Below are 17,877 nucleotides of genomic sequence, written 5' to 3'. Positions count from 1 at the left end.
GATAAGAAAGGTCACTGAAACCAAAGTAGGCTACTTTTTAGCACTCCGATACACAGAGAGCAGGGTGTTGCTTCAGCATGTTAGGTAGTGAATTTCTTTGATCCTACCTATAAATGTCACTCTGTATGTCATTTAATTGTGGTATAGCCTTTTATTGGTGCAATTAAATCTTTTCTAATGCATTACATTATCTCCAGCTCTGCTAAAAATCCTGCCATTGTTTAGGAAGCGAGGTAAGTCATTGTGAAATGATGCAGTTGACTTTAGTTTCTTCCTTCCCCCCTCCACATGATTTCTCCCAACGATTTTAATTTAAATCTCACCAAACAGTATAATGGTCCTGGAATTTGTTTGGTCGTTTGACTTCCTTTATCACACAGAGATGGTAAACATTCTGTTGCTAACCTGAAGTGGCTCCAAGCAGCAAAACTAGGAGGATATTAAACCAGTAAAAGCTTATCAACAGATTCATTGATATGCTGTAAATTCCAGCCTTTTCATTTTACTTTTGAGGGTTGCCATAAGTCAACACATTAGTAAGCAATTTGCTGACATTGGATCACTTAAAAAGGCTTCCCCATGGACAAAGTTCACCTCGGTGCTTTGTTTCATGGTTTCATTTTATCATAGTCCTGTGCTGCTGTACAGATGACTGATGCAGCTTTGCATAGTGATGGGGGATTGCACAGTCACTTTATGCCACTCTGTCCAAGATTTAGGAAGTCTGAGACATAAAATGTACAGGGTATGGTGTTTTCAGAAATAAATTCACTTGCTGTTTCAGTTATTCCAGGATAAAAAAAAAAAAAAAAATTCAGTATTACACATTAAAATTTCATTTTTACATGCTAGAATGTGACAATAACAAATTATTCAAAATGCTGATTTCCTTTCTGTTCACATTGATAGGTCACTTTGATTTACCAGTTAGCAAAAATTCTGGGTTAAATGTCAGTTACACTTGGGGTTTTTTTTCCCAACCTTAGACTTTATTTACTGATTGATGGATATGAGTTGTGTCAGATCATACTACAGAAAATTCAGGAGCAGCTCAAAGAAGATAGTATCTTAGCAGCAGAGAAACTTCACAGATCCCTGTCTCATGCAGGAAAAGTTTTCCTCTTTTGTTTTTTACAGTTCCAGCTCAAAGATGCACACTTGCTTACAACACCAGGTCAGGTCTGGTCAAGTCTGATACCACTATAAATAAAGACCAAGCATAACTCAGGGCCAGAGGTGTTTTCAAACAGACCAACCTTTACTTGATGGTGAACAGAATCTCAAATTGTGTAAGAGTTGGGTGTAAGTTCACCTTGTTCTTCCTGAAGCCAGATTTTAATACAAAATCAGTAAAAGCAGTTAAAATTGCAATGCAGAGATTCAGTTCTAGAACCCAGCTGACAACAGTCAGGTACAACTGACCAGGATTGTTATTGATTAAAAACATAATCACATTAAAATATTAAAGATATAAGCAGCATTTCACGAGTCATTCAGAGAGCACATGGTGTCACCAGTTGGGATTGTTTGGAGACCACAAAGTGTAAATATTGGAGGAGGCCTGTGATGGGACTGTTGTTTGTTTGTTTTTTGTTTTACACATACCACTGAAGGTCAGTGTGAATGTCTGTGTGGGAGAGACAGGGATGTTTCTTTCCTGACACTGAGAGAGGGGAAGCACCAGGTTCCCCACCTGCTCTTTGCTACACAGAATTCTCTCACAGAGTACAGGCTGCTGCTTTTCCCATCACTTTGGGATTTAAATACATCCACAATACAAAGGCTCTCAGGGAACTTTTATGTTACATTGTTAAATCAGCATTTACCAACAAGGAAACGAATCCAATTTCTACTAACGGGTACATCCTTTCACTATCCTGTTGTGTTAGGGATCATTTGGGAACACAGTAAGTCATAACAGTTCTCAGCAGTGAATCAGAACACAGAATAAGAAGAATATGAGATATATTAGCAGAAAATTTAGAAATTCAAAGTTTATATGAATTCTTAGTGAGTTTTCCACATTCTTTCTGAGGGATTTTAGTGAGATTTGGGGTCTTGATTTCTTTGGGTCTAAAAAAGTTAATTTTAAATACTCTGATATAAGTTATGAAGGGTCACTTTCATAGCTGGAAGGGAGCAGATTTGCTGGTAGAGAAAAGCCACCAAAAGAAAAAAAACTGAAATAAAACAATAAGAAAGTGTTCAGGTGCCATGAGGCTGTCTGACCTCGAGCCCAACCATTCTCCCACTTCACCTCCCACTTCCCAACCTACACTCCCTGGAAAAAATGCATCCTTTTCCTATCAGGTTTTCTCTCACAGGAAATGCATGGAGAGAAAGGCTCACATTGCCAGGTCATGATACAGATGTCAAAATGTCCTTTAAAACTGCTGCACACATTTATGACCAGACACACACACAAGTCTAAGACTTGTGTGAGTCCCTGCAGAGCTTTCAGATACAGGGAAACATTAGGAAGAAGTGGCCACAGTGAGCTGGAATTGCACTCAAGATGATTAAATTCAAGAAAAGCAATCCTTTTAGGTATTTCTGTTGTTGAGCCCCTGTGAGAGCATCTTCAGCTATTAAGATGAGTTTGCCCAGACCTATATGCAAGATGCAGAAACATACTCAAGGCAGTAAAAAGGCAAAAAAATCTATGCTGAGGACAACACCTGAGATTCCTCAGTCAAAAAACCCAAATCAACCAAGCCCAAAAAATACAAAGAAAGAAGTACTGAAGATGTGATGCATTACCAGATCTCAAGCTTGGAGGATTCTGTATCCACTTGAACTCTGCATTTCCAAAAATATATAAGCATCACCACAGACAGCACAAAGGATGATAAGAGGTATCCAAAAAACTGCTGAGTGAATTGGGAGTTGCTTCTCATATAGAAAATAAAGGGAAATGTAACCTTTCAGGTGGAAAATAAAGGTAAATGTAACCAACCTTTCAGGTGTGGAAAAAGCTGCTGCAAGCAGAAAGACTTGTTTTACAATGGATGTTTGAGAACAAAATTAAACCTTGAAGCGTGGCAAGGGGCCCTTCACATTTGACAGTTATGAAATCTTGGACAATTGGAATATACTGCCTAGAGACAGCACAGCAATCCCATCACAGATAGCCCCTGCCAGGCTGCTTAAATACCAGCAATATCACAGCTATGTTTGATCCTGTGCAGCTGGATGCATCAAACATCTCCAGGTCCCTTCCACCACGTGATCCCTGAACTTTGAAAACAGCCTAAACTCTCCTGTGAAATGGAATTTAAACTCTGAAGCTGTGTAAGTTACAGACAGTTTAGGAAGCATAGTGGTCAGGGGTTTAACATGGAAAAATTGCCCTTCAGTCAAACTATTAAGTGATTGCAAATTACTTACAAATTACATAATGAGCATACTTTGCTATAAACAATCCCCACTGGCCTAAAGCAGAGGGTTCCAGTTAATTGCACACCTGTCTTAAAACACAGGGCTCTGATGCCTCAGTGTAGAAGAATCTCCATCACATTCCCTACCTCAGATATTTTAGAAATGCAACCATTTGAGAATCTCAAAAGCAGGTTAAACTGGGAGAAGGAAGAGAAGAGAGGAACACAACTATTCATACCAATTACAGATAGGACAATTTAGAATGACACAGATTCTTATTTTTTCATTGCTAATAACAAAAAAAAATGGCACAAAACTCTGTTATAAATCACACTTTACCTTTATTGAAAACACAGTAAAAAAAAATTTTCCTACAAAACATTCAGTGTAACATTTCAAACAAAGGAAAAAAACATGACCACTACTTTCCACAAAACAAAACAAAATCAGCCAAGCTAAGGCAGCAGATATTTTCTTTTTTTTTTTTTTTAAATACAATAAAATACCCACAACAGAGACCATTATAAATCATAATTCTGGATGACCTAAAATGAATCAGAAAGGGTTTGATGGGAAGAAGGTATCTACACCCAAAAACTGTTGGGATTAAAGTAACACTCAAAGCACAATTTTTCAGCTGTGTTATAACTTGGTCAGATACATCCACGTGAAAGAAAAGTCAGCTGCTCAAGACTATGGAGTTTACAAAACCTAAAGCACAAATCAGACCAAGAGGGGACCACCAGTTCCATTCAGCACCTCCCAGCCTCACACAGTTTGGAGATTGTGCGTAATTTATAATTTTTTTTTTTTTGTAAACTGTGATATTAACCAGTAACACTGCAGTGAAAAACCTGAATATGCACAGTGAAGGTACCTGCTGCCATCATCACTGCCCAGCCAGCAGCACCAACAGCCATGGAAAGGCCAGCTCAGAATTGGGTTTTTATGGTCATGCCACCTAGGCACACAAGAAGCCAATTCCATGCGACAGGGATCAGGGTGCCAGCAGCACCCTGAGAACACCCTCAGTCTCCTCACTGGGAATTTTAAAGACAAAATTTAGTGGAGACAAGAGCAACATGTGATTTCTATTTAGGTAGTGTGGGGTTGGGTCCCAAATCCCACAGGAAAGAAAATACATCCTTTTTTGTGTACACATGTTCCATACACACATACCAAGATTTCAAATCCCATTACCTAAATGTCTTCTTTTCCTATCCACTTCTCTTTAAGGGAACAAAAATCACATCAAATAAGGCAAAAATACTTCAAAACATACCTTTAAGAAAGTAAAAGTGACTGAATTTTGTTATATAAAGCCAAGGAGGAGAAAGTACTCACAGAGATTGTGTGACTCCTACGAATTTTGGTCCAAACTGGAAAAAACTCATCATTTAGGGGGAAACAGGAAATCACACATCAGCTAATTCTCTTCTTAAGCATTTAAACACACCCACTGAATCTACTGCACAGGTATCACTATCATGCCACTTCTCTGAATGTTCATTTCACAAGGAGAGAAGGCCCAAAATATGCTCATACATGTGAAATACAAAAATCTGGAGAACAGGTGAAGAGCCTCACCTCAGCACCTCACACCCCCTGAACCTGCTGAGAGCTGATAGTGTGTCCACCTCTCTCTGAGGGAGGTCTCTCTGTACATCCCACAGCAGATGTGCTGCACAGCAGGTCCACAGCAGGAGCCACCCTGCAGTCCCAGCACCCCAGTGGCTAAACCAGCTCGTTCCCCTCACTGAGAAGTGGGGCTGTGCCCTCATACCACTGGAAGCTAAAAGCACAAATATATGCAATGACTAAACCCTCTCACTCATGATTCAAACTGACCTGAGCTCTTGGTAATTTGTTAGAGGACCCTCTAGTGACAAGATTGCTTAAATGGAATCTAGTGGTAAAAAACAAATTAATAAATGTGAACATTTTTGTAGTGGAAGTACAGTTCTAACTAGGGAATATCTCTCTACAGGCTATGTGGGAAAAGAAATACATTAAAATCAAAGCAGGTGCCCCAGTACTCCAATAGCTGGTATCTATGGAAGCAGGGAATAGAGGAGGAATGCAAAATAAAGCCCTGTTCAGGAAAAGAGCTACATCCAGTGATGCCGACTATAAAACTTAATGTAATGGGGGTAGGGAGAAAAGCAACAGCAGCACTTGGGGTTAGTGATCAACAAACATCTAGAAGCAGCATTCCAAAATGCTCAAGTAGGTACACATCAACATTCAGATACCTAAAAGCCTTTAAGAATTAGCATTTCCTAATTTCTATTTGATATAAGGCCTTCATAAATAGTTTCTAAATAGCTTGGAATTCAGTATGTCAAGACTATCAGCATTTACAGGGTATTTCTCACACTACCTCTTTGACTGCTTGGAGTCACCTTCTGTATTTGTTAAAACCTATAATACTATGTACATTAAAAACATTCATGAGCACTAAATGAAGCTGAAAAGTTACTGATAAATATGGTAGTTAACACAAAACTAGCAAGCATCCTAAGGTTTCTGTTGTCAAGACAGAGATACCTTCAGAAGTTCACAGGCTTCTCTAAAAGTCTAAGATACTGTTTCACTGTGAATCCCAAAAAACATTTTAAGAAGTGATGATTCTTTTTCAGTGTCAGTGAATTACTGGCTTATTTAGAGAACATACAATTGACATCTGTATACTAATAATACACACTTCTTTCTCTTTGAAAGAAGAGTTCTAGGTGCTTTAGTTGTGAAATATTTCAAAAGCCTTCCATTAAAGTTGCTGTCTGGTATGTTTTTTTACAGTATATAAATCAAATCTATGTGGATTCTTCTCCTATTTCATGTTTTGTCTGTCTCAAGGGGGCATAGTAGAAAAGGGGGTAGAAGCTGTATCACTGTGTGGCTGGTGGCTGTGGCTTTCGTTTGCTCTCGCTGAATGGTATAAATTCAAAAGTTACATTTTTGTAAAGTTCAAATCTGACAATCTGACTGAAATAACGTGCCAGCTTATTAATAGCAAATTCAGTGTTCATGGGTTGGGGAGGGAAGTCAGTGTAAGCAACATTGTCTCAACTCAGCACTAAAATGACAACAAAAATCCTAATACTAGGAGGTAGGGAATCTTATTTCATTAAAGCAATTAAAACTTCACAGTTCACATCAACACTTCTTTAAACTAAACTAAACACATTTCTTTTCAAATAGGTTATTTATGTGGCCTTAATGTCCTGTCTCTGTTTAGATTATTTCACCCTGATTTTAAAAATGGCTATTTTCAAGATCAGAGAATATGTTAAACAGGACTTAGGTGTTTTCCTGCATTTGTTATTTCAAAATTTGAGATGCCAGTCCACTAAGGGTAAGGCTCAGTTGCTGTACATACACCACCACCCCACTTCTGGGAGAGGAAGAAGAGATGGGAAATCGCCTAGAGCATGCTACAAGAACTCAAGGACATCCACATGCAGGAAGAGGCCAACTGTTTTCTGTTTCTACTTTATTCCTTCCTAATTTAGACTGCAAATTCTTTAAGAAAAGGGCAATCTTGTCTTCACTGCACAGCACTGAACACATGTGAGCACCTCAAGTAGCATCTGCTGCTGCACAACCTCAGGGGTGAGTGGCAGAGACATGGTGGGATGGACAGGGGCTGCAGCCCCTTGGCACCCATCACTCCTGGTGACACAGGGGACAATGTGCCACTCCTGGTGACATGTGTCCCCAGGATCTGCTCTCATGTCCCTCTGCCAAGCACCTGCTGCAGGAGCTCCTTCCTGCCTGCATAGGCAGCCCAACCCTCCCTCCATTGGTGCTCCAGGTGGTACTTGGGAACCGGACAAGGAAAACAACTTGTCAAATTTTTAATTTCTATGACACTAAAACAGCCAACAGGGTCAAATGTATCAGAGGAACAGGGCCAAAGATAAACAGCACATACAGACAGTAAACAAAGCTCCCTATGAATGCAAAACTGTTACTTGTACAGTAACCAATACTACTGTTTTTTAGCTTAAAGTGATAAGCATGTGTGGTTTATGCTTAGAAACCCCACAAATATTATAGTTCTGCAATTGCATTTAATATTGTGCTACCAACACAGAAAAAAATGCCAAAAAACAGCTAACTTAAAACACTCAGTTTACATCTATTTTTTGGTCTTGTGTGGTATCTAGTTGAAGATGGAAGCATTGATGTGCTTTTTGCCTCATAAGAAGTGAGGCAGATGTTAATGTTACTAAGATCAGCTGTATATACCTTGAAGGTATAAACCACCTGACTCTACATGAGTCAAAATACTAGGAATGTATTGTCAATATCCATTAATGAATTACCAGTTGCTTGTACTTAAGTGACCATATGATTCTGTGAAAAGTATACAGTGACCTGTATCTTGCATGCAGTGACAAAGCTTTGTATAAGCACGTTATTTTCAAGGCCAAAGGCATATTTTAATGCAGACAGTGTCACAATGTCAGCAGATGATTTTAAAACAAAACACTGTCAGTAGTTGCACAGGGTAGTTCTGAATTTCTCCTCCATCTTGGAAACCACACAGCACCTCAACCATCCTAAAGAGTCCAGTGTAAAGTCTTCTCTAACATAGCCTTAACCCACACATCTGCCTGTAGAATCCAGCAGAAGGGGTGGGGATAGTCAAGGGCCTAACATTTGTTTGGAGAAGGAGTTTTAAAGTCTTGCCTGAAATTTGGGTGCTTCTTGGCAGGAACTGCCCCTGCTCAGTTGAAGTAACTGCCCAGCTCACTTGCAGAAGCCACACACACCTTATAATCCACCTTTTCCTGTGTTCTGGGGTCACTGATGCCATGACAAACATCTCTCCAAAGGCACGAAGAGCAAGATCTATGATGGTTCATACTCCTAGGTTTATTCCTAATATTATTTTCCTCAGAGTGTATTAACTGTCTTAGCACTGTAGAAGAAGTACCTCTATAAAGCTAACTGGCCTCACACAACACAGTTCACCAGCCCCATTAAGACATGAGGACAATTTTGGTCATACAACAGCTTGCATGAAAAAGTAGAACATAATTCACCATGTTTTAACTATGATGCTAGTAAATAAAGTTACAAGCTCTGAGAACACCTGACTGATGCCCCTAATAATTTATCTCTCAACATTGTAAATATAAACTCATTTTAGAACAACTTTTAATTATAGCTTTCTGTTGGTTGCAGAATTTTGACTCAGATAAAGATTTCTCACTAAAGTGTCAGCACTAAACAAGAGAAAAGATGCTTGTAAATCTTAGTGAAATCAAGTAATTTTACTTTTTCTTCCAAGACTTGATACAACACATCAATAGTCATTTGAAAAACTTTGAATTTATACTAATTACACGCACCAAAAAAAAGGAATTCTCTAACATCATATTTACTACAGAAATATTTACACTATGCCCCAGTTCAAGTCAAAAAAGGCAGCTGCAAAAAAGATAAATCCTCATATGTACTGGAGCTTGATTTTTGAAGCACTTAAGGGGAAAAAAACAAGCAGACAGTCACACACACAGCAATGAAGTCTATGGCCCAGAGCAGTCATCTCACAAGAACAGCCAAAGAGTTTCTGACACCAGGTTTACCTTATTTTGGAACCACACTGGAAACCAAGTTGTCACCAATTAATATAAGAACTCAAACTACAGACAGGCAGACTTGTTGTACAGAAATGGGAAATAAACAAGAAAATTTTCTGGCTCCCCATATGAAGGGGCACTCACTGAAGGTGTCCCCATTCCAGTCTGTTGTGGCTGTGCAGGACAAAAGTGCAACCAGATTTTGAATACTTACTTGGTATTTTCATTACTATAAACTGCTTAAAGGATTCCTAAGGCTGCAAGGAAATGCTACAAGAAAGGACATTATCACCCACTGATGCCATCTTGAATCTAAGGCCTCTGAGCAGTTAAACTGTAACACTTCAGAAATTCAAACTACCAAGACTGAACACACGTGTTTTACTTACCAAACCACCTACTGTCATCTCTATAACCTTAGCATTTAATTTACGATATCTACACATATAGGCCTATATACATGTTCATGTGTACATTAAAAATCAGGCTAGTGACAGATAACTGGGTTATGCCACCGAACAGAAATCCTGGTAACTGAAGTATAAATTCAGAGTAATTTACTTCAAATTAAAGATGGTAGAAAACTGCAACTGCAGCCTCCTAGGCCTGTGCTCCTTGCATTAATTCCAGGAACTGCTTACACACAGTAGTTCATCAAGAATTTCATAGGGGGTACTGGGTAGGGGAAGGGACCTCCAGGGCACAGCAGCTCACAGAAGTGTGAGAACTGTGACAGTGGGTCTACACAGCTTTTTACAAAGCATACTAGGCTCAGATTTAACACTGAAGTTAATCTTCATCTTGGACTTCCGTAAGACATCATTTGACCACCAGTAAAGCAAGCTGGCATTTGGAGCTAGGGACAGAGGGCTGAAAACACTGGCCTTCTGAGAAAGCACCGTGACACAGACTACTGCATCCAGCACTGGGACCTCTGCTGTCCTTTTTAACTCACTCTCAGTAGAGCTGTTTATCTCCTGTCACGGGTACGTACTCCAGCTACTTTACATTTTCATATTGGCCTTCAAGTGTATGTTTTCTTCTTTTTTTCTTTTCTTAAATCAAGTCCCAAAGCTATTCTTTATAGCTGTGTTTGTATAACACAGGAGGTACTGTGCATTCAAATGGTAGCAAGTCTAAAAATAAAGATGTGAGACTTTCAACAAATAAAAAGGAATGTTTTTTTCTCTTCAGCTTCCAGTCTTCAAGGCACCTCCTGCATTAACTTCCTGGGAAATAAACAAGCAGACCAAAAGTTCACTGGAAAGAGAAGAATCTGACACATCTAACTTCCTCAGAAGCACACAGCATCAAAACAAGACAAGGCTCGACCCAAACTAACAACTAAAAGCAATATAAAAATGCTGATGAGATGACAGGAATGCCATGAGGTTGATGTTTTCAGTTCTGCTGATTGCAGGTGATTGTAATCACAGTGTTTTCTGATGGCCATTTGCAGAAGGCTTTGTCTCCGAGTCTCTTGGATTGTTTGATAGATGAAGTTTATCTAATCCTGCAAAACATTACAGAATAAGGAAAAACTTAGACTCCCCTTGTTTCATACACACAGGTATTCAAAGAATACAGAGAACCCAAATCCTACTTTGTGACTGCAGACTTCACATTTGCTGAAGACCAGAACTGTTGTTCTACCCCCTGGAAGAATTGCTTCTGGGAAATTCCCCCAGTACTGTTTAAGTGAGAAAATCCATTAAAGAAGACAGAGAACCCTAACTTTCCACTGCTTAAATCACAGACTCAGGTGAGTCTGTGCCTACAAAGACCTAAATAATGGCCTAAAAATATTAATTTAGTTTCTTTTAAACTATAACATCTTTTCATAAATCACCCACTTCTGATCTTAATGTCATTGGTTATGACCAGCTCACTTCTCTAAACTACTTATATGTCTAATTACATTTTTAGGACTACACTATTACTGATTTATCTGTTTCCAGCCATTTGTTCTTATTGTGCAATTCTCTATGGTGAGTGCTAATTCAAGTCTCACTTCCTGCCCCAGGCAAGCAGTTAAATTACTCTTTTTGGGGGGTGGGGGAGGGAGATGAGGAAAGATGGCAAATTTAGCCATATTTTATTCAAAAGAGGCATGATGTCAGTCCTTCCTTGCTTGCTATAGTTTCTCTCTGAAGTCTCCTATCAAGTCTCTAAAGTTAAAGATCAAACCTGGAAAGAGTTTCTTATTCATTTTGTGTAGACTACACTGAAGTGCCATGATGTACAAAGTTAAATTTCTTGCACTGTTGGAATTGGAATTCCAAAATTGACAGCACTACAAAAAAAAACAAAATTTCCTTAATACTGCCTTTTTTGTAGTCCTAATAAGTGAATTTTTTGGTCACAGGCAAATTTTGGTTCTTATTCTTGGAATTCTGTGGGACAGTTTTTAACAGATACTGTTTGTGATGTGCAGCACTGAAAACAAACCCAGTTTGTGCCAGGAACCTGCACATTTCAGGGTTTGTGACTCCCTGCTTGTGTCAAATCCAGTGACCATTACCCTAATATGCCTGCATTTTTATGTTTCTTAATTTGCCTTCAACATCCGTAATTTTTTATTAAACACCTTATTTCTAATTATTTTACAACTATTTTAAGCTATTCTGCCAGCACCCTGGGAAGTGCTTGGATTTTGTTTCAGCATCACAACTTCAAAAGCAATGAAAACTAACATGAGTAACTTCTTGATGATGCAAACTCAGTTACAAAGAAACACTGAAGCTTCACCATTAATTCTCTCAATTTAAGGAAATACTACTCTAGGGATCTAAAGAGAGAGGAGCTTTGTTAGTTGGTAAAGATAAATGCAGCAACAACAATTAAAAAATAAACATTTTATCCTCAGTATTAAATGTGTTTTAATCCTTTCTGCTATGGTCAAGATATATAAATGCAAGATTTGATCAGGTTTTTTTTATTATATCAGGTACAGGCTTTACTCAGCCAGTTATTAAGGTTCTGAACATTGTGTTCAATGATTTTGAGAACAGATGTTCAAAAAAAAGTATGACAACAAAGTTGAGATCCCTGCTAACCCCCTATAAATATAGGGAACCTACAGTCCCTATATATATGACTATAGTCCTATAGACCTATAGTCTCCATTTAAATATAGGGAACTAATAACTTGCTTTAAAGGAGAAGGAAGACAATCCATACACAAGCTGAAGTTTTAATGTGGAATAATTGCTCATAGCAATGAGAATGTTTCTGTGCTCTCCAAAGGCTGAAAATCCAACTGGAGACCATTAAGTACCACAGGCATGTCACTGAAATCAACTTTGTACCTTAGCTCTGGACTCTTCAAAAAAACAACATGTTATTCATCTGCACACCTTAACTTAGATAAATTTCCACCAAAAAAAAAGTATTCTGTGAGCTGTGACAGAACTTTACCAGTAGCACATCAAGGTGTCAGTGGTGGAGACAGGGAGTGCTCAAGCACACAGAGAATTTTCAGGGCTGTTACCTAATGCCTTCAGGAGCTCTTCCCGCACAGCAGAAGTGAACTTTCTGACCAGACACAATGTTGTCATGATGGCAAAGAGCAAGTTGTAAGATAACACAATATAGAAGTTTCCCAGCCAGTTGAACCTTCCAAAGTCTCCAAGGAGATCAAATCTGGTGATTCCTGTTAAATTGAATGCAAGATTTAGATCAAAATACTCATAACATTTTTTTAGGAAATGCAAAAATTTCCTTCTATTACATTTATGTTTGGATGCAAAATTCTTATACACCACACACCAGAAGACACATGGTTAAACACACAAGACAATGTCTGTTGGTCACTATAAAAGTGTAAGACACCTCTATCAAAATGTTTTTTAAATTTCATAGTAAAATGCTTGAATAATGGGAGTTGAAATGAATTGTCTATTCTAGGTAAGAACTCTTCTTATAACATTAGTAAATGTAACTAGGAAAAAGTCTGCTTTAGTATGAAAATTGGTTGAAACCTCAGTTTCTATAAAATCCTTAATCATTTCAGAAAAGAAGGAAATGTACCTTGAGCTTTTTTTAAAAAAAATACAGGTAGCAAACAACTTTTCTATGAGAGCTGCAACATTTTATGGTAAACACTAAGCCTTTAAAGTGTTCTTCCAGAGCACTGCTTTTGAAACCAAAGTTTAAAGACATCTTTCCAACTGCAGTTTTTCTCCTGGATACACCCACCACTACAGCCATGGAGCATTTGTACAGAAGGAAAGAGGCTGAAAGATGGTGCTGACAGGTTTTTTTCACAGTGCACCTCCAACCCTGACACTTGGACTTTGTGCTGATCAAAGGTCTGTAAATCAGTAATTAAGTGAACAACATTTTTCTGAAACATGGAAACATCTACAAGGTGTAGGGCCTGTGGCAGAAGGAAGAAGAGGAAGAGCCACAGGTTGTTCCTTGGTCAGGTGTCATGGAATACTGCACTGAACACACAGCGGAACATTGGTATGACAGCCACATGATCAGTGTCTAGGGTTCAAAAGCTGTTGTATTCCCAAAAAACCTTTGGCATAGGTGATGTCAGAGGGAAGTGTGCCCTTACAACAGTGCAAAAGCAGGAAGCTGACCCTTTCTCAGAACTAAAAAGGCAGCAGCAAATGAGTCAATCACAAAGCAGCCCTGGCTCTGAAACTCCTGAAAGCTCCTGATTTTCTATCATCTTATTTTGGAAGTGTTTTGGTGCTTTTAAAAACCGACTTCAAAAGTGATAATAAATGAAGAGACACAGTTCAGGATCAGCTGTACTTCTTACTTCAGGGTAAACCTGACACTTAAGAGTCTCACTGTATCTGCATACCCGAGACTTGCATGCCAGTTATCACAATGTTAAAAAATATACACATTACTTATACTCAGCATCACTCATTTAAATTAAAACATGAAAATTGAATTTGATATCTAAGGAAAAAATACTGAAATGAAAAGAAGAAGTTTCAAAGGATGAAACAAAACAAGCACTGATCAAAACAGCAAAAGAGGCAGGGAGAAATATTTTAAAAAGCCCAGAAGATCTTAGCACAGAAAGAAAAAAACAACTGAATTAACTGGTAAAGAGATGAAGGACAACAAACACAGAGCTGCTTTCCCACTTGAAGGCAAACAGTGTCCTTATAATTCCCAAAGCAGCAGTGTTTTAGCCAGATTATGAAGCCACTTGAAAATTAAGAAAGTTAGGTTTGAATATACAGGCTCCTAAAACTTTAAAGGAAAAGGAACAAAACAGGCAGAGCACTGGAATTCTCTGGAAAAGGAATAACATTCCTTGACACGTAGAGGTCCAGAAGAACAATGAGCCATGGAGCAGTGTTACAAAGGCAAAGAGAAATGAACTCTGACACTTCTGTTAGAGTAGGTGGGAAAATTATTGTCCATAAATTACAGTCAATTTCTTCTTACAAATAGAAAAAGTCATTCACTGCTCATCAGAAAAGTGACACAGAAACAGTCTGTAAACTCATGGGAGAAAAAGGTTAAAAAGGTGTTGATGTCCTTCTTACAGAAGCAGTATCTACTGAGCCCACAAAGAAAAAAACCAAGACTTTTAATAAGTCTTCAGTAACTGAACAAAAACTTGCATATCTAGTGGCACAAATATATACACAAAAGCTGATGGAATTTTACCAAATAAACTATTAAACAAAAAACAAATAGTAGGTTTTAGTACACACAAATAAATTTTAAATCCCCATTTACTTGCACATAATATATGTATATAAGTGTAGAATTCTAGGAAAACTTCCATATACTAGAAAGTTCAATTTTCTCTGGAAATCTTTGCTTTTGTATTCTTGACTTTAAGTGCCTTGTTCCTAATTTGTTTCTCTGCAATTAGCAATATGGTGCTGGTGGGAAATATTTCTGAAGGGCTACTAAAAGGCTGAAAAGTTCTGGGAAAATATGAGTTAACTTATTTAAGTAAAGTAACTTATTTTAGTTTAAAACTTTCCTGGAGTTCTAGAAGAATGACAGATTAGACATATCCACCACCTATATATCTAATTAGAATGCTATGAAACATGTAAGAAACTATTTCCATTTTTAAATGTTGAAAAAGGTCAGTGCATGTATTAGATAACTTTTGCTTTTTCACCTTTCCCATAAGGATAAAGTCTAGTTTTTTTCTGTATAGTCTAGAATCTCGCTTTTTTTAATAAAGTGAAAAGACTATGAATCTGCTTAACATATTTGTTTCTTTTCATCTATTCAGTGCCACAGGGCAGTGGCATGTAGTGCAACACACATTGATATTTCTGCAAAAGCACCACATGACTCACTGTACTCTAATACACTCTATTAATCCTGTTTGGACAGCTGTGACTGTGCATTTGTTAGCTGTGTGTTAATTGTTCCATCTTTTTTCTTCTTTTATTTATCTCTATGGCAAACTATTCAGGAATTTCACTTGTTAGTCTGGTTTTTAAGTGAGTTTTACCATTAATCTGTTTCCTATGAGACAACAATGGACTCAGCGTGTACACTTTCTGCCACTGAATCTGGTTATTATCAACTGGTAATCTCATGGATCATTAACAATTAATTTTATTTTCTTTTAAACAAGTCTTGAATGCAGGAACTTAGTGGACACAAACTTATGTCACAATTCTATTCTAAAACTGTGATTTTTCTATGCAACATGTGACTCCACATGCTAGAACCATTTCATTTCTTAGACTTTTATCATACTGGTTATATTTTAAAACTGCACTGCTTTAAGTACTTGAATTACTCTTTTGTATTTTTGTGGAGTTTTACTATATATTTTTTTGAAGTTCTAGAATGCTTATTTTAAGATTCAACACTCCAAAATGCACTACAGAGGGTTTTTTATTTGCTATAGAAATTATTTATGATTTATTTATTAAACCATCCCTTCTGTAGATACACATAGCATGAGAATATACACTACAACAATGGAAAACCATGAACTACTCTTGATTCCAGAGTATTCTCCCTGAAAGGAAAACCAGCTAGAGAACTACTGAGCACACACTGCTGGTCTGTGGGCCTGAGCTCAAACTTCTAAGCTTGTACTTAAGACTTGTACAGCCTGAGGTGAAGATTTTTGTTTTGTTCTATTTAATGTTCCCAATGAAATTCACATTAGTTACAAGGATTCTGCACTACCTAAAACATGTAATAGCCTTGCAATTTAACTTCAAGAATTCAAGCTGAAGATTACCTAATTAAAGTGAAGATACAACATGTCTTTCCAACTGGTTAAAACAGCTTAACTACTTCAAATGCTACTGCCAATCCTCAGCAATAAAATCAGGAGTTCTTCAGTTCTGCTATGGTAGACTCAAATTGTTAAATTTGAAAACTGAAGTTAACAAAAAATACAAGCATATTATTGTAGGGTAAATGAAAGTAGTCTGGTAAAAAACTTGATAAATGAAGAGTCATTGTTTTTAAAAAGCCATTTGCATTCAGTGCTACCTCAAACTTCAAACACCAAATCCCAAATGTATTTCTTTACAGGAACTAAGCTCTAATTTCAGAGTGAACATGAAACTATTTCAGACTGCTCTGGACAATCAGTTTTCCTATCTTTTCATCTCACAATCTCCTGCTTTAAGTCTCAAATCTGACCTTCTTAAAATAATATATTCTTCAAAAAATACTTAGCATCTTTTTCTTTTCAGAAAGTATGTTCTGCAGTTCATGTACATAGATGTATGTTCAACAGTCCATGTTTGTGTAGAAATGAAGGCCACAGATACATGCTCTTTCATCTGAAAGTGATGGCAAATTCCATACTATGGAAATTACAGCTACAGGCTCTTCTTTTTTCTTGTATTTTTTTTTATTTAATTAAACATTCTTTATTATGATGTTACTTCCATTTCACTTACCCAGTGTCCTTGACATCACTGGCAAAGCAGAGCTCAGCACCAAGATTGAGACACAGTTTCCAATTATCTGTTTGAAAATGACAAACAGCATTTAAATGACAAATGAGATTGCTGAAGGGAACACAAAGAAAAACAGCGGTCAAGATGAAAAAGAATAGTTCTTAAAAGGCACATTCTTCAAATTGAACCTAAAGCAATTTACAGTAACATATTGTTAGTCTTGCTGACTTCTCTAGTTACTCCTCTCCACATAGTGTTACACAAGACAAAGATGATCCAAGAAATAAATCAAATATGTGTTCACATGCTTTTATAATCAAAGTGTTAATGTATGCTCAGATTCAAAATTATTCAAAACAACCATGTTGCAAAGCATCAACTGTTTACTTACTTCCTGTGAATGTTTTATAAAAGAACAATTCCATGGGCTTAGAATGGATGACTGATACATCAGCTTAAGCCTTGGATGTAACTGCTTGCAGGATTAGCACTATTTAAAAAATTACAATAAAGAGCTTCCTTTCAATTCAATGCCTGTTGTCTACTTTAAATAATATGAAAAAATTCACAGCTGTTAGATTTTAGTCTTGTTCTTGTAAAGCCTTTAAAAAGAGTAATTGAAACTTTCTTTGACAAGGGATCATTTTCTTCAGGTCTAGTTCTATCAGAAGCCAAAAGGGAAAAAAAAAAAGTAAACTTGAAAGTAGATAGACATTTGCATATTCACTATTTATTTCCACACTATTCCTGGTGCTCTGTAAACAATCAATAGGAAATATTATGAACATTCCAACTCTCTACTACTTATTATTTTAATCATTCTGTGTGCATACGCACTTTCTCACTCCCAACAATTTGTAACGAAAGTATCTTAATCCATTACTTAAAAAAAAAAATGAAACATATTGAAAAAAATAATTAAATTCAACATCTGTTCCTTGGTTACTGATCATTGCTCCATGTCAGCTGTGAGAATACTTTGCCAAAAACCTAGGTATGATCCTCCCAATTAGGTAACATCATTGGTTATTCTA

The 17,877-nt window shown here is 37.3% G+C and overlaps 1 protein-coding gene across 2 annotated transcripts in view; it reads right to left on the bottom strand.

The window, feature by feature from the left end:
* Nucleotides 1-3,695: 3,695 nt before the first annotated feature.
* The window catches only part of LMBR1 (limb development membrane protein 1), a 69,239-nt gene continuing 55,057 nt past the window's right edge, over nt 3,696-17,877 (bottom strand). For both annotated transcript variants that reach the window (XM_021526554.2, XM_021526555.2), the window contains 3 exons: nt 16,844-16,910; nt 12,460-12,621; nt 3,696-10,482 (listed from right to left, as the gene is read on the bottom strand). In XM_021526554.2, coding sequence (XP_021382229.1) covers nt 10,400-10,482; nt 12,460-12,621; nt 16,844-16,910 — 312 coding nt within the window. In that variant the 3' untranslated portion in view covers nt 3,696-10,399. The remainder of the gene's footprint in view (nt 10,483-12,459; nt 12,622-16,843; nt 16,911-17,877) is intronic.

This window comes from Lonchura striata, chromosome 1 (genome assembly GCF_046129695.1).
Source record: "Lonchura striata isolate bLonStr1 chromosome 1, bLonStr1.mat, whole genome shotgun sequence".
Lineage (NCBI taxonomy): Eukaryota > Metazoa > Chordata > Aves > Passeriformes > Estrildidae > Lonchura > Lonchura striata.
This window is presented reverse-complemented; position numbering and strand designations above follow the sequence as displayed.